Source organism: Manis javanica, chromosome 6 (genome assembly GCF_040802235.1).
Source record: "Manis javanica isolate MJ-LG chromosome 6, MJ_LKY, whole genome shotgun sequence".
Classification (NCBI taxonomy): domain Eukaryota; kingdom Metazoa; phylum Chordata; class Mammalia; order Pholidota; family Manidae; genus Manis; species Manis javanica.
Window position 1 is genome coordinate 20,308,615 of NC_133161.1, and position 18,628 is coordinate 20,327,242.

The 18,628-nt window shown below is 36.4% G+C and overlaps 1 protein-coding gene across 6 annotated transcripts in view; it reads right to left on the reverse strand.

Moving 5' to 3' along the window:
* MKLN1 (muskelin 1) overlaps positions 1 to 18,628 on the reverse strand; it is a 375,358-nt gene that overhangs the window by 99,350 nt on the left and 257,380 nt on the right. For all 6 annotated transcript variants that reach the window (XM_073238456.1, XM_073238453.1, XM_073238452.1 and 3 more), the window contains 2 exons: positions 10,359 to 10,436; positions 8,139 to 8,204 (listed from right to left, as the gene is read on the reverse strand). In XM_073238456.1, the coding sequence (XP_073094557.1) occupies positions 8,139 to 8,204; positions 10,359 to 10,436 (144 nt within the window). The remainder of the gene's footprint in view (positions 1 to 8,138; positions 8,205 to 10,358; positions 10,437 to 18,628) is intronic.

Sequence of the window (18,628 nt, forward strand, 5' to 3'; positions counted from 1 at the left end):
GAATAACATTCCATTGTGTATATGTACCAACTCTTCTTTATCCATTCATCTACTGATGGACACTTAGGGTGCTTCCATTTAATAGTGCTGTGATAAACATAGGGGTGCATATGTATATTTCAAACTGGGCTGCTGCACTCTTATGGTAAATTACTAGGAGTGGAACTCCTGGGTCAAATGGTATTTCTATTTTTAGTTTTACAAGGAACCTCTGTACTGCTTTCCACAATGGTTGAACTGATTGACATTCCCACCAGCAGTGTAGGAGGATTCCCCAGTCCCCACACCCTTGCCAACATTTACTGCTGTTTGTCTTTTGGATGGTGGCCATCATAATTGGTGTGAGGTGATATCTCATTGTGGTTTTCACTTGCATTTTGATTAGCGATGTGGCACATCTTTTCATGTGCCTGTTAGCCATCTGAAGTTTTTCTTTGGAGAAGTGTCTGTTCAGATTCTCTGTCCATTTTTTAATTGGGTTATTTGCTTTTTGTTTGCTGAGGTGCATGAGCTCTTTACATATTTTGGATGTCAACTCCTTATCAGACATGTCATTTATGAATACATTCTCCCATACTGTAGGATGTCTTTTTGTTCTATTGATGGTGTCCTTTGCTATACAGAAGCTTTTTAGTTTGGTATAGTCCCACTTGTTCATTTTTGCTTTTGTTGCCCTTGCTCAGGGAGATAAGTTCATGACAAAGTTGCTCATGTTTATGTCCAAGAGATTTTTGCCTATGTTTTATTCTAAGAAGTTTATGGTTTCATGACTTACATTCAGGTCTTTGATCCACTTTGAGTTTACTTTTGTGTATGGGATTAGACAGTAATCCAGTTTAATTCTCTTACATGTAGCTGTCCAGTTTTGGCAACACACCAGCTGATGAAGAGGCTGTCCTATCCATGTATATCCAGGGCTCCTTTATCATATATTAACTGACTGTATATGCTTGGGTTAATATCTGGACTCTTTATTCTCTTCCACTGGTCTATGGGTCTTTTCCTCTGTCAGTACCAAATTGCCTCAATTAGTAGAGACAGTGGCTTTGTAGTATAACTTGGAAGTTGAGAAGTGATATTCCCCACTTTATTCTTCCTTCTCAGGATTGCTTTGGCTATTCGGGATCTTTGGTGGTTCCATATGAATTTTTGAACTATTTGTTCCAGTTCATTGAAGAATGCTGTTGGTATTTTGATAGGGATTGCATTGAATCTGTAGATTGCTTTAGGCAGGATGGCCATTTTGACATTATTAATTCTTCCTAGCCAATAGCATTGGATGATGAATTTCCATTTGTTAGTGTCCTCTTTAATTTCTCTTAAGAGTGTCTTGTAGTTTTCAGGGTATAGGTCTTTCACTTCCTTGGTTAGGTGTATTCCTAGGTATTTTATTCCATTTCATGCAATTGTGAATAAAACTGTTTTCCTAATTTCTCTTTCTGCTAGTTCATCATTAGTGTATAAGAATGCAACAGATTTCTGTGTATTAATTTTGTATCCTGCAACTCAGCTGAATTCAGATAATAGTTCTAGAAGTTTTGGAGTGGATTCTTTAGGGTTTATTAGGTACAATATCAAGTCATCTGCAGATAGTGACAGTTTGACTTCTTTCTTACCAGTCTGGATGCCTTTTATTTCTTTGTTTTGTCTGACTGCCATGGCTAGGACCTCCACTACTATGCTGAATAAAATCAGGGAGAGTGGGCGTCCTTGTCTTTTTTCCCAATCGTAGGGGAAAACCTTGCAGCTCTCGCTGTTAAGTATAATGTTGGCTGTGGGTATGTCATATATGGCCTTTATTTTGTCAAGGTACTTGCCCTCTATACTTATTTTGTGGAGAGTTATTATCATTGACAGATGTTGAATTTTGTCGAATGCTTTTTCAGCATCTATGGAGATAGATGATCATGTGATTTTTCTCCTTCTTTTTCTTGATGTGGTGGATGATGATGATGGAATTTTGAGTTTTGTACCATCCTGGCATCCCTTAGATGAATTCCACTTGATCATAGTGTATGATCCTCTTTAATGTATTTTTGAATTCAGTTTGCTAATATTTTGTTGAGTATTTTTGCATCTATTTTCATGTTCATCAGGGATATTGGTCTATAGTTTTCTTTTTCTGTGGGGTCTTTGCTGGTTTTGGTATTAAGAGTTACCCTGGCTTCATAGAATGAGTTTGGGAGTATTGCTTCCACTTCTATTTTTCAGAAAACTTTAAGGAGAAGGGGTAATAAGTCTTCTCTAGATGCCTGATAAAATTCAGCAGTGAATCTATCTGGTAAGGGATTTTGTTCTTGGGTAGTTTTTTGATTACCTATTCAATTTCATTGCTGGTAATTGGTCTGTTTAGATTTTCTGTTTCTTCCTGGGTCAGTCTTGGAAGGTTGTATTTTTCTAGAAAGTTGTCCATTTCTTCTAGGTTTTCCAGCTTGTTAGCATATAGGTTTTCATAGTATTCTGTAATAATTCTTTGTATTTCTGTGGTGTCTGTCATGATTTTTCCTTTCTCATTTCTGATTCTGTTAATGTGTGTAGTTTCTCTTTGTCTCTTAACATGTCAGGCTAGGGGTTTATCTATTTTGTTTATTTTATCAACAAACCAGCTCTTGGTTTCATTGATTTTTTTCTATTGTTTTATTCTTCTCAATTTTATTTATTTCTTCTCTGATCTTTATTATGTTCCTCCTTCTGCTGACTTTAGGCCTCATTTGTTCTTCTTTTTTCCTGTTTCAATAATTGTGACTTTATACTATTCATTTGGAGTTGTTCTTCCTTCTTTAAATAGGCATGAATTGCTATATACTTTCCTCTTAAAACTGCCTTTGCTGCGTCCCACAGAAGTTGGGGCATTGTGCTGTTGTTGTCTTTTGTCTCCATATATTGCTTGATCTCTGTTTTAATTTGGTCATTGATCCATTGATTATTTAGGAGCGTGTTCTTAAGCCTCCAATGTGTTTGTGAACCTTTTTGTTTTCTTTGTACAATTTATTTCTAGTTTTATACCTCTGTAATCTGAGAGGTTCGTTAGTAGAATTTCAATCTTTTTTAATTTACTGAGGCTCTTTTTGTGGCCTAGTATGTGATCTATTCTGGAAAATGTTCCATGTGCACTTGAGAAGAATGTATATCCTGCTACTCTTGGTTGTAGGGTTCTGTAGATGTCTGTTAGGTGCATCTGTTCCAGTGTGTTGTTCAGTGCCTCTGTCCCCTTACTTATTTTCTGTCTGGTTGTTCTGTCCTTTGGAGTGAGTGATGTGTTGAAGTCTCCTAAAATGAATGCATTGCATTCTATTTCCTCCTTTAATTTTGTTCGTATTTGTTTCACATATGTCGGTGATCTTCTGTTGGGTGCATATATATTTATAATGGTTATATCTCTTGTTGGACTGACATCTTTATCATTTTGTAATGTTCCTTCTTTGTCTCTTATTACTTTCGTTGCTTTGAGTCCATTTTGTCTGATACAAGTACTGCAACACCTGCTTTTTTCTCCCTATTGTTTGCATAATATCTTTTTCCATCCCTTCACTTTTAGTCTGTGTATGCCTTTGGGTTTGAGGTGACTCTCTTGTAGGCAGCATATAGATGAGTCTTGCTTTTTTATCCATTCTATTACTCTGTGTCTTTTGATTGATGCATTCAGTCCATTTACATTCAGCATGATTATCGATAGATATGTACTTATTGCCACTGCAGGCTTTGAATTCATGGTTACCAAAGGTTCAAGGGTAGCTTCTTTACTAACTGTCTAATTTAACTTAATTATTATTCTATTATAAACAAATCTGATGATTCTTTATTTCTCTCCCTTCTTTTTCTTCCTCCTCCACTGTTCATGTGTTAGGTGTTTTATTCTGTATTTTTTTGTGTTTCCCTTGACTGATTTTATTTTGCATTTAGTTAGTATTTGGTTGGTCTACTTTCTTTGCTGTCATTTAATTTTCTCTGGTGACATCTATTTAGCCTTACCAGTACTTCCATGTAGAGCAGTCCCTATAAAATACACTGTAGAGATGGTATGTGGGAGGTAAATTCCCTCTGCTTTTGAATATCTCAGAATTGTTTAATCCCTCCAAATTTAAATGATAATCTCACTGGATACGGTATTCTTGATTCGAGGTCGTTCTCTTTCATTGCATTGAATATATCATGCCATTCTCTTCTGGCCTGTAAGGTTTCTGTTGAGAAGTCTGATGACAGCCTGATGGATTTTCCTTTGTAGGTGATCTTTTTTCTCATTCTGGATACTTTTTATACCCTGTATTTGTCTATGATCTTCGCCATTTTAATTACTATATGTCTTGGTGTTGTCCTCCTTGGGTCCCTTGCGTTGGGAGACCTGCGGACTTCCACGGTCTGAGAGACTATGTCCTTTCCCACATTGGGGAAGTTTTCAGCAATTATTTCTTAAAAACACTTTCTATCCCTTTTTCTGTCTCTTCTTTTTCTGGTACCCCTAGAATGTGAATATTATTCTGTTCGGATTGGTCACACAGTTCTTTTAATATTCTTTCACTCCTAGAGATCCTTTTATCTCTCTCTGCCTCAGCTTGTCTGTATTCCTGTTCTCTGATTTCTATTCCATTAACAGTCCCTTGCACCTCATCCGGTCTGCTCTTAAATCCTTCCATTGCTTGTTGCATTTCTGTTATCTCCGTCCAGAATTCATCCATTCCTCTTGCATGTTTCTCTGTAGCTCCATCAGCATGCTTATGACTTTTATTTTGAATTATTTTACAGGAAGACTTGTTATTTCAGTCTCACCAGACTCACTGTCTGGTGTTTGAGGGATTTTGGACTGAACAAGATTCTTCTGCCTTTTCATGGCAACGGATGATCACTGGCAAGTGGCATGTGTGTCAGCTGGGAGAACAAAGTTCCTTCCTGCTTGCTGGTCACCTTGCCTGTCTCCACTTCCTTTGCTGGTCAGCCACACACAGGGAACCACCTCTGGGTTGATCCCAAGCTGCTGTGGGTGGGGTGGCCCTTGGGATGTCCTAGGGAACTGGCAGGGGTCACAGGCAAACGACGTGTGTTCTCCTAAGAGAATGGCTCCCCTTTGTTCTTTCCAGACTCTGCATCGGTCTCCACTGCATGTATTGGGCAATCGCACACAGGGATCTGCCTATGGGTTGATCCCCCGAGCTGCCATGGGCAGGTAGGCCCTTGCGATGGACTGGGGCACTGGTGGTGGTTGTAGGCAAGCAGCACATGTTTGCTGTGAGAACAGAGTCCCTACATGCTTCCTGGATTCTGCGCCGGTTTCATTTGCCTGTGCCAGTCAGCTGGGTGCAGGGGGCAGCCTCTGGGTTAATCCCCTGAGCTGCCGTGGGCAGGGTGGCCCTTGCGATGGCCTAGGGCGTTGGTGGTGTTTGCAGGCGAGCAGCGCATGTTCGCAGCGAAAACATAACCCCTACATGCTTTGCGGATTCTGTGCCAGTTTCCTCTGCCTTCCAGACTCTGCTGGTCTCCGCTGTCTGTGTTGGTCGACTGTGGGCAGGGGGCAGCCTCTGGGTCTGGCCCAGTTAGCTGCGCACTGCAAGAAGCCTCTGTGTGGCTGCTGTGGGTGGGACTGCTTCCTGGTCCCTCTGCAGCAACAGCAGATTAGCCAGTTCTCTTGCAGTGAAGTTAAAATACTTCAAATTGCTAATTTTAGGATGTCAAATAGTTATTGAGAGACTGTGGACATACAAAGAAAAAATCCAAAGCATTGAGCTGGTTAATTACAACTCAAAGACACTCAGCATCAAATTGAATGAGAATTTCACCTTGAATTATTCAGTTATTGAATTCTTTACTTCACCTGGACATTGTCTATATAATAAATTAACTGAATCAATGTTCTTTTTAAGGCATCATTGATATATAATCTTGTGAGGGTTTCACATGAGCAACATTGTGGTTACTACATTCACCCATATTATCGAGTCCCTACCTACACCCCATTGCAGTCACTGTCCATCAGTGTAAGATGCTATAGAGTCACTTCTTGTCTTTTCTGGGCTATACTATCTTTTCTGTGAATCCCCTACATTATGTATGCTAATCAAAATGCCCCTTAATGCCCTTCTCTGTCCCTTCCTACCCACTGTCCTCTACCCCTTCCATTTGGTAACCGCTAGTCCCTTCCTTCTTGGAGTCTGTGAGTCTGCTGCTGATTTGTTCCTTTAGTTTTGCTTTGCTGTTATAGTCCACAACTGAGTGCAATCTTTTCGGCTGGAAAGACTCTCAAGATGGCAGCTTGAGTAGGGTGGAAAAAATCTCCTCCCCAAACCATATATATTTTGAAAATACAGCAAATACAACTATTCCTAAAAGAGTGACCAGAAGATACAGTACACCAGCCAGGCTACATCTACATCTGCGAGAACTCAACATCTCATGAAAAAGGTAAGATTCAAAGCCCTGACCTGGCAGGACCCGAGCACTCCCCCCAACCCAGCTCACCGGTGGGAGGAAAAGAATCAGAGTGGGGAGGGAGTGGAAGCACAGGACTGCTAAATAACCAGCCCTAGTAATCTGCACTGGGAGCACAGACACACATTGCATGGTGTACTGGATATTAGAGGAAAGGAAAAGCAAAATCCGAGACTAGACTGCGAACTGATTCCGACAGCTGGCTGTCCTGGGACAAAAGAAAAGTGGGAACTTTAAAAGTCTTAAGAGGGACAAGGGTTTAACAGGTGGACAAAATCATCCTGGCACACTCAGCCCAGCAGGCTGGGAACTTTAAGGAATTCAGGCACCTAACACCCTGGGTGGCAACACAGCTCTGTAGCCCTTTCTGGCAATAAGCAGCCTGCCATTCATTCCCCCCTGCCAGCACTGCAAGCGAACCGGCTAATCTGCTATTGCTGCAGAGGAACCAGGAAGCAGTCCCGCCCACAGCAGCCATACAGAGGCTTCTCCCAGTGCGCGCTAACTAGGCCAGACCCAGAGGCTGCCCCTGCCCACAGTCGACCAACACAGACAGCAGAGACCAGCACAGAGTCTGGAAGGCACAAAGGGGCTTTATTCTTGTGGCGAACATGCGCTGATCGCCTGAAACCACTGCCAATGCCTGAAGCCATCCCAAGGCTGCCCTGCCCACGGCAGCTCAGGGGATTAACCCAGAGGCTGCCGCGTGCACTCACCTGATTAGCACAGACAGAGTAGACCAGTGCAGAGTCCGCAAAGCACGTAGGGGCTCAGTCCTTGTGGTGAACTTCCACTGATCACCTGCAAGCACCACCAGTGCGCTAGGCCACCACAAGGGCAGCCCCGCCAATGGAAGCTTAGGATTAACCCAGAGGCTGCCCCCTGCACCTGCCTGAGGGGCACAGGCAGAGGAAACTGGCACAGAGTCCACAAAGCATGTAGGGGCTATGTTTTCGCTGCGAACATGCGCTGCTCGCCTGCAAACACCACCAATGCCCTAGGCCATCGCAAGGGCCACCCTGCCCATGGCAGCTCAGTGGATTAACCGTGCTTTTTAGTATGGTAATTTGAAGCCTATCATAATTTTAGCATTAACCTGTAAATATAATGGTACTTAATGTGTCATAGGCTTAGAAACCTATGGAAAATTTTTGGTATCAAGTTACAGAATAAAATTTAAAAGGAAGCAAAGAAGAACAGCTAAAAAAAAAACTATAGGCTTGTGGACAGTGTTTAGCTATTAATCTACCAATACTTCAGCTATATAATTTGATACTCTCTCCCTCTAAAAAAATCTCTATTTTTCTTTATATTTCTATATAATTTCCATATTACGGCATTAAAATATAAATGCACTGACAGTCTGGAAATACATAGTTTACTATAAAAACGAAACACATATGGAACTACAAATGTGTGCGTGCACACACATGCACATGCACACACACACCCCCGCCCCACACAGGGATATAAAGGGCTGAATGTTACATTTCTTTTAGGTCATCTAATTTAATTTGTGAAGCAGCCTCCCCTCCCTTATGTGTCACTGCCCAGTTTAGGTTGTATCTGTGGCTAAGGCCTATTTTCTTTGCTACGTGGTTATGGCCAGTAATGTTTAACCTTTGCGATGAATGGAAAGAAGTATATTCATGTTAACCTGATATTTAAAAATGTGTAATTATTAGAAGAATTTCCTTACCACTATAAGTATCTCTCACCTGTTTGAACATCAATAACCATTTGATGGCCCCCTCTCATTCCTGGTCGGTTATCTTCTCCATCACCTGAAGTATAGAAACAAAACTTTCTTTTAAAGGAATTAACACAGTAACTGCAAACCCAGAGTAACTTTATTCATAAGTTTGTCGTTAGTAATAAAAATAACATACACTTATTCTTTCAATAATAAGAATATGTAAAAGACACAAGAAATATGACGACTTATAATAATTATCTTGTTCTTTTGCTTTCAGGCTACTAATGCATTTGGTAGCTATTTTCAATGTATTTAATACCAGGGCCGTAAATCAGCAAAGAGAAAGTATATTCCACAAAACATAAGATAAATAAAACTCTACACTACCAAAATGACAAAGGGGAAAACAATTAAAGAATTAGACCTCAGGTCTATATTCTAAACATAGTTTATTATTATAATGAGCAGTATTAAAGTTCAAAAAACTAGCTTTTCAAAACTAAAGATGTTATCAAGCTTTATTTAATGATTATTTTACTGTATTAACTTTGTTCCAATATTTCAGAAATCACTTCCCATATAATTTACCAACTATTTAAACTACTGACTGAGAAAATGTAAGATTTGCTTCCCTTGATTATTTCCATCACAGAGCTTAATAGGCAGGTTTAAATATAATTAGTGAAAATTTTAAACTTCTGTAGGAGAAAATTGTCAGACTTTATCTACATACAGAATCTTACATAAATGAAGATATAACTTCATTTCAATGGTTCAATAAGTTATAGGATTCTAATGTCTTACTTGATATAAATCAGAAAACCTAAGATTTTCTTTATAATTTTCCCAGTAATTGAAATATATTACTTTGGCTAATAACTTTACCTTATCAGTTTTTTATTATATAAAATAGGGAACATTGAGCTTTTCAAAGAGGTACTATGAAAAAGGCTGAAATGTCAGTTCTTATACACAGAAAATAAGATGTAAAACTGAAGCTCTTCATTACTACTGTCTTCACAGGCTAATCATTCATAAGTTCTCTGCAAATTCTCTTTTCTAAAAGGATAAAATTTTGCAGCTCATTATCACTGCTCTTTTGTTTTCTTCCCCTCAACAAGTCAGTATTGCCACTTTCAAGAATAGATTAAGAAAACAAGAAAATAAATTTATTTCAGTATGTTTACATTTTACATATTTAATCCATTAGTTTTCAAGTACAAAAATAGTGTGTTTGCCACAACATCTATTTATTTGTAGACAATTACCTCATATATGACTGATAAAACAGGAGAATGATGTTTATACAATGCACAATTTATGGAGGCTCATAAGCAATTTTCTCCAGTATATTAAGGTTTAACACTATCAGGGAAGACTTTCTCACAACTAAAGAGAAGGACATAGCGATATATGAAGACTATGGGAGAGCTGAACATTCACAGAACTTGCCTTTAATGCAAATAGTTGCATTAAAAAGTTGCTATACTTTCAACTATGTTAACCATCTGGTGTGCAGATTAAGAGGTGACAAAAACTTCCTCCATTATGATAAAATGGAGTAATAAAGAAGACTATACCCAGAACCAGATTTTAAGTTTTGATTAAAAAAGTTTTTATTAGAAGCAAATGCTCTAGGGTCTGCAGCTCAAAGAAGGAAGCATAAGCCCAGGGCTTAAGGCTCCAAACTCATTGTGATGCTCAATATAATGCCTATAAAGATTTAAACTGTATAGTATTATTACACTAGTTTTTACTAGTATCTTGTTATAAAGTTCCAAAGATTTAGAATGGTATGCCCACTTCTACTTTTCTTATAAGCTCTATTAGTTTTAGTGAGCAATTTTGCAGAACTTAAGGTTTTTCAGGAATACATTTGATAAGACAACACAATTCTTTCTTGTCTTACAATTTTATAGTATTATAATTATTTAATTATATATAATTTTAATTTTATAGTATTTAAATTAAAATATAATTACTATAATTTTATAGTATTTCTATGAAAGCAGCTTATGATGGTATTGTGTAAAAACTTCCCAATCTTCCATTATAGCAGTAAAACAAAAAGTTTGAAAAGAAGAATTTAATATAATAAACTAGTTCTGTCATTTAGTTAAGGAACCTATGTCTTGTTTTAAATAACTTTTTCATGAACAGAGTACTGTGAAAATTGAGCTACCTTGAGAAGAATGAAAGATATTAAAGCAAAAGTTCCTACAACCTGGAAGATAGGGCTTACCTTTGGTACTTTTGGGAATGATCTGGCTCCATCGAGGCTTATATTCCTGTTGACTGATATACTGATTGAACAAGCCATCTGCAAATATTAAAGAATGAGAGAGAATTACTCCTCAACCAGGTTACACTTTTTATTATAGCAAAAAAGACAAAAATATAGAAGCTACATTAAGGGAAATTATTACTATGTCACTAAGACAACAGCACATTTCCATAAAATGTGTCACTTCATTTTCATGTTACCTCAAATATATTAAATATATTAAAAAAGCATTAGTTGACACCATTACATAAACAGTTTTAGTGGCAGCTCATACTAAACTTACTACATATATCCTGTTTTTGTGACTGCTATACAAGAAACCTAGAGAAGTAAATGGAGGCTCTGACAATTTTGGTCTAGGCCCTCATATCTGCAGGAAAAAATAAAACTAATCCTTTAAAGGGAACATTCCATTTCTGTATAGTTTTGAGTACAAACCAGATAAAGGTAAAAGTACCAGTAATAGTTAACATACTTTTTGAATACTTACTAAATATTAGAATCCATGACATCTTACTTTCTAAAAACAATCTTATGAACTAAGCACTAGCATCTCCATTTTACAGATGGTTAAGTGTGTATTTAGATAAATTAAGAAACAACCAAAATCATGCAGCAAAGTGGTGGGGCTGGGACTCATGTTTCACTATGCTTACTTACTCCTGAATTTGTTTTATCAATAAATGCTTAATCTACTTCTTAAGAAAAGTGGTAACACTAGTTACCATAAAGGTCATGGAGATTGAACTCCCCATATACATCCATTCTACCTCAGATAGTTATCAATCCTAAATCCAATGACCCTCAACAAAGATTAGTTTATGAGCATATAATCCAATTTTGGCTAATGAAACATGATCTTCTGGGGAACTTTTAGAAAATGTTTCCTTACTTCAGAGAAGAAAAATCTACTTTTACTCCTCTGGAAATTTTCCTACCTGTATGCAATGCACACAGCTGCTACAACCAATTTATAGAAATATGAGAATGAAGTTCATTCTATAATGATGACAGTGAAGAGACAGATGAAGAAATGGATGGATCATGGAATCAACCAACCATGAAATCTACCTCTGGACTTCTTGATAAGTGATAAAATAACACTTCCTTACTTTTTAAAACTAGGGTTTTCTTTTACATGAGCCCAAATAGATTATAATTTACAAAGTTACCTTTACCAGAAATTTCATCATTTGACTCTGTTTTCAATATGAATAAAAATTTTCCCATTTGCTTCAATTAGTCACTGAAAGTAAATACTTTCCCAAAGAATTTCTAAGTAAAACTAAGCTTTGTGACTTGTATACTTGCTAGAGACTGTGTAATGTACAGTAATCTCCCTTATGTCTTTTCTGGATAATTAGGAAGCTCAATTGTAATCACATCCTTCAGCTTTCAAGTCTTTTCAGATAGCTTTAAACTGGCAGCTTCCATTCCATAAACTCATCTAGTTTCTCTGTCTTGGAATTTCTCAAATTTCTTGCAAAAATTAAGTTCTGATATTCTTTCCTTTTTAAATTAGCATTCATAAATTAGCATTTATAATTACTAAAGTAAGGGGAACAAAGATATTCACAACTTATTTCAGTGAGTGTTTCTAGCATATAATCTACTCTCCCATGGCCTTTTCTGACAATTCTTGCCCCATCTAGCCTTCCATTACAAAAGGTGGAAATTCTTTTTCCAGATAAAATATTGTGGTGTTCCTTTTAATAATAATGATAAGATACATTAAAAATATTAATCATAAACTTAGTTATACAGAAATAACACACAGTAAATAAATTTTATTCCATTTTGAGAAAGGTACATGAAAGTTCAATAATCCTTTTTAAAAACCTAAAAAAGAGAAGATAAAATTAATCAGTAAAGACAATGATTTTAAAATATATATTAATTCTTCATTATGGCTAACTGAAGAGAGGAGGAAAAAGTAAAAGATGGGACTATAGAGACAAGTAGAAAACTAAGGGTAATACGAAAATTGAAGACATGACAAATACAAAGCAAAAATAGAGAAATTAGAAAAGTAATAGTTCACATTTTTTTATCAATAACCAGTTGCCATATTAGTTAAGTCTCCCATACTAATCATTTACACATTGATGTCAATTAAGGTCCTTATTTGTAAAACTGGTGTTTAGAGAATTGGGTAAGACCTGAGGTTCTTTCCAAATTGTGGCATAATGGGATTCCACCATTGTTAGAAGCAGTATATTTACTGGAACTGTGTGTCTGGCTCATTCTACCTTATGTTCATCTTAGAAAAGTCTCCATCTCCTCTTTCTGCTAAGCCTTTTGTGACTATTCTGAAAGAGAAATCACAGTTCACTAGGGAAAATTATTCTAAGAGCTCCGAAGACAGTGATCAAGTCAACAGTTCTAATCAGATAAAGGTTCCCATCCCTGATCTTTAAAGTCATTCTGAATACCACAAGTAAAATCAAATTCTCTAACATTTCTTCAACCAATCCCTGTCACCACTTTTACTAACCTGAAAAGCTTACAAATACTCTACCACTCATGATCTGCATGCTTTTTCTTCTACCAAATACAACTCTCCTAAAAAATACTGTCGATAATTTTCAAAGTAAAAAAAGCCCTCAAACGTTATATAATTTTTGTAAAATAATTTTGTAAACACAGAGAAAAACTACAAGAAAAATACAACAAAAACACAACACTAACACCCATCAGAAAACTATTTTCTTTGGTTGGCAGGATTGGGATGAATTTTGATTTAGGATTTTACTCTCCGTACTTTTCTGGTTCCCTAATTTTTTGCACTGAGCACTATAATCATCAGAGGAGAAGCCACAAAACAACTAAATATATGGAACTACTTTCTAAACCTTGGAAGAATTTTATAACATCTGTTATACCAATATAAGCCATTTTCACATCCTTTGTCACCCCTGAAATGTCTGTTCTTAAACACTTGCTAGATACATCCACATTTCTACAAGCAATGCTGTGTATGATTCACATTAGCTTGTTTTAACAAGGACAAAGAGAGTCAAATAAGCCCAGAGGATTTACAATCAAGTTTGCAAAGAATATCACTTCTAAATTTAAAAATATTATGTACTCCAAACTTAAAACACTGGAAATTATGATGATTTACTCTGGACAGGTAAAATTAATCTAATGAATAATGACAGTTAATAGCACAGCATCACAGATGTTTACTATATACATAGTATATATATAATAAATGCTTAGAATAGAAAAAAAGGCAGAGGGTGGGGGCACTTTCCTATCTACATGGTTGACATTTCCTTTGAGTCATCTTAATGTTAACTGAGTTCTTACATTAGAACAAACTGCTCACAAATCTCCTACTTTCAATAAAGCATATTTCTAGTATGTATGGCACCCTGACAAGTTACACCATTTTGTACCAGAGTAATCAAGCAAACATAATAAATTGTTTGGGAAACCTTTAAGTTTACTTCTTTCTATCACCAATAAATTATTTTTGTCTCCACTATTCTAAAAGTTATACAAATCTCTTTGATCTCTTACTCTTCTGTGGAGACTATTAGAAAACCTGAAGAAAATGATTTAGATACAGCATTTTCAAATCGGGAAGCATCTTAAAAAAAAAAACCAACTCTGATATATCAAAGAAGATGGAATTGACTTTTATTGAGTACCTACTATGTGTAAGACACCACAAGGCTAACTCATTTACTCCTTAAAATAATCTTAGAATTGGTCATTATTAATATTGCTTAGAAAGCAAAGTTCTGAGAAATTAAGTAAGATCCTAAGCACTCTAAACAAAAAAGTATAAAGCCCAAATTTCAAAGTCCAAAATTTTTCAACTCTTGACAGACTACCTATAAATACAGACATACATCTATAAGAGATTAGTACATATATAACAGACTCATTTTTAAGTTACAATTTAAGATAAAACACTGTAATAATAGACATGGCAAAATTTACCCATTCAATAACACATGAAAATAGCAAGACTTTGGGAAACAAAACTCATAGCAGATCATTCTACTACAATAGTAAACAAATTCAATAGAATAAATGATGAATAAAACTAAAAGAATTGATTAACATTCATTTACAATATAGAGGAAACAATGTAATCCCCATCTTAAATAAAGACCTACTCGCTACTGGGGCTAAAGTTTACTTTTCTGTTTTGTTTCTTCTCTGAAACACTAGTTTGCCACTACTCCAGATCACTTACTTATTACCAAAAGCATTCTTGTCAGATGGAAGTGGTTCCATTTAAGCAATGGCAGTTTGAGAAGCTAGCAGTTCTACCAAAAAAACAAAACAAAAACGAAACAAAACAAAACACCTCCTCTTTAGAGAAATTATGGCTTAACATAGGACACAAAAGACAGAACATAAATTCCAGCCCCCTCACATCCCTCGATACTACAATTGTCCAACTCTATTATTAACTTTGATACTACAATGGTCCAACTCTATTATTAACTTCATTACAATCTCTCATGTTATACTATTAAACCATTCCCCCCAACAATATGATAGGACTTTAAAAACCATGTTGTGCTTTACAGAAAAATGTGATAAGTTAAAAATACCCCCATTTTTATTTCTATTACAGTATGTATTTGTATAAAGCCACTGAGTCATCACACACACACAAAATACCCTCATTTAATCTGTTAAATGAGTAACAGGGAAATCTTACCTCTTGCCAGGAAAACTGGGTTATTAATAAATAGTCCAGATTAGAGCAGTTTACATCTAGTAGCTATTTTCAATGAAATAACATGATTAAGAATATTTTTTATGCCTTCAAAAAGAAAATGGTAATACACGTTTATTAAGTCTTTGGTAAACAGTAAATTCTGTTTCAAACCAGTAAGAGACATGCAAAAAATTTTTTACTTTTTGACCAAACAAATTTAATTTTTAGAAATCAGTGATAACCTTGAAATTTCTTTAGGTAGTTGTGGGTAAAATTAAAACATTTTCAGAATTTCTCCCCTGGCTTTGGTGCATCTGCGTATCAACAGGCGTTCAAAGGTGTAAACAAGTAGGCTTTAGTGCATTTGCATCTTTCCTCGGGATGGAGAAGTTCATCTCCTTATCAATGGGTGATTACCTGGGCAACAGAGGGCTTATCTGTACCTGAGAGGTGAGGGGGAGGGCCGGTGTTGCTGCTGGAGCAGAGAAGAGAGATGGGCCGGACTGGGACTGCAGTTTTGTAAGCAATAAACAGGTTTTAAACTTTATTTCTCCCTTTGACTGATTTTGGTTTTTAGAGGTATTTTGCCCCCGGATTTCCCTTCCCCGGACTTACAGTAATCAATAATTTTGCAAACATTAAAACAAGGTAAAGATTTTTTTGTCAAAATACACTGTCTTTACTACTTTGCTTTAATGTAAAAGAATGCCCTTTCAGGATCTAAAAACAAGTGAAAAGTTGACGTAACTGCATCCCAAATCATCTCACCATGTTTCCTATATTTCTAATTCTCAAAAGGTCTTGTAATAAGCCTTTTGTTTTGGTATACTTACTTGTAGATATTCTATACAAATCAGCAGAAAAAATTTAGACTATTGAAATAATGGCATTCTCTCTACAAAACTATGACAACACCATTACACTGTTTTGAAAGTCTCAAAAACAAAATGAGGCATTTAAACGTGCCTGCAACAATCTATATGTTTTAAGTTTCTTCTGTTTTAAAAGGAAACCAAGCAGTTGCTAATATTTGTGTGCAAAAATCTTTTTTGGCAAAAATCTAAAGCAAGAACTCAGAAGGATCTGATAAAAGTAAAACTATTTGAAAGAAACGAAAATAACACATAGGAGAATGCACACTAAGACCTAGTTGCTAACAATTCTCAAACTAAAGTCTCCAGGTCCAGCGCTAACCTCATTTTTTCCTTATGATTACAACTATAATGAATAAACACATTTCATACAGTCCTAACTAGGCACAAGCTGTTCTTGTCTGCGGTAGTGAATATACTCTTAAAAGTACATGATTAGATCCCCCCTGTTTTGAGAGAAATCTTCTGCATCTGTGGATGTTTTATTGCCCTTGTCTAGCTCGGATCAGCACATAGTCTACAGGCACACACATGATCATATACAATTGCTCTCTTACAACACTAAACTATGTTTTCTACCTTTATCTTGCATCTACCTACCACTTCAGCATTTTATTAAAAATAAAAATAATCATTATAATAAAGGGAGAAATGTGGGATCCACATATAAATCAAGTATAAAAATCAAACGAATATTCATATTTGACCTGATTGTTTATAGTTCATAATGCATGATCAAAACCGGAAGTTTCTGTGATGAATGCCCTTGTACTGTTCACCATGTAAGAACTTAATCACTATGTAAGAATTCGTTCACCATGTAAGAACTTGTTCGTTATGCTTCAGAAGATTGGAGAGTGACGAGAATTAGGCTTGAGATGGATTAATGATTGTGCACTGAGCATTGACCCCCCCTACACAGAATTTTATTGTTGTTAACAACCATTTGATCAATAAATATCAGAGATGCCCTCTCAAAAAAAAAAAAAAGTACATGATTAGAAATGAAACTCAGAAAGGAAGCTTTTACCAAAAAAAAGAAAGCCTAAGTTACAGTACTGCTGCCTATACTCAGACTTCTATCAAACTCATTTCTCACCGAAACAAAGACTACATCTAAAAGAAAAAAATTCAGCCACAGAGCATGGAACTTGTAGAGCATGAAAGTGTAAAGGAGGGCAGGGGGCATCAAGAGTCAGGAAAGAGGACTAATAACATCATTTAACCTAACTGCCTGTGTGCTTTGTTCTCAGCATGGGCCATCCAGTTTTGAATAAACAACCCGAGGCTAAGCTTAGAAATGCGCCTGCTTTAAGTTAGATAACTAGAGGTGGGCAACAGCCTGGGGGCGTGATCCGTGATAAGTCACATAGACATGCTTGGGTAAGCAAGAGATAACAATTGAAGCAGTCAAGCAGCTGGAGTGTTTCCTGAAAGATTACAATATAGAATGTGTTTAAAAATTATTGGTTGTAGAAATGCGCGGGCTTCGGTGTAACGCTGTGAAAATCCTATATAAGCAATACCTAAAGTTGCCTGGGGGTCGGCAGCTCGGACTCGGCCTGCGTGTCAGGGGAGGTGCTGTCGACCCCAGCTTGCTGGCTGAATAAAGACTTTGCCTGTATTTACATCTCTATGCCTGTGTAGTTTGTTCTCTGGAGAAGCCTCGGAAGCCAGGACCCTAACAAAAGCTTTTCTTGATAATTCAAAAATAGTAATGGCTAGGTAAAAAAGTTTTAAAAATTATGCATTTCATGAAGAATATAGTCAATGATTCTGTAACATCTTACTACATTGATAGATAGTAACTTCACTAGACAATGTGAGGATTTGAGAACATGGGTAACTGTTGAACCACTGTGTTATATATTTGAAAACAACATAAGATTGTATATCAATGATACCTTAATATATTTTTTAAAAATATGCATTTCAGCAGTTTGTTCAAATTATGAAAAGAGAAATACAAGGATTACTGCAGTTTTACTACAACAGTAAATACTGAGGAAACTTAAATCAGGACAGTAAAGAAGAGTGGTAAAGAGTATGGATTCAAATCTTAGCTCTGCTGTTTACTAGCTATGCTGTGTTGAGCAACTTAATCATTCTCATTTATTAAATGAGGATAACAACAATACTTAACCATAGAAGGTAGGCATGAGATTAAATGAATTAATTCATATTCAGAAGAGGAATTTAGAACTCCTCTTAGAATTAGTTCATTTAGAAGAGGAAATGACACCTGAAACCCTCCAATACATGTTATGCCAACGATAATGAACTACACTTGGTAGAAAACTAACAATCTTTCACGCACAAAATGAAAAATATGGCACAAAGGCAAAATGGAGTTAAGAGAAAGGGGAGCAACTAGGGTGTGGGAATGAAAAAATAATCTATCTTGAAAGAGCTGGCTTTGAAGAATGAGTTTGAAGTGAATAGTGATATAAAGGAAAAGTAATCAAGGAAAGGAATACAACATAAAGGCACAAAAGTGTGAGTGAGCAAGAATTATGGAAAGAAGCCATGTTTCTGGAAGCAGTCTGGGAGATAGGTGGGGAAAAAAAGGGAGAGATTTTACATTTTGAGTACTGCTGAGAAGAAACAGTATCCTAAAGGAAAAGCACTATCACAAGGAAAAATCTTGCCATCCTAGAACACAGCCCTGGGTC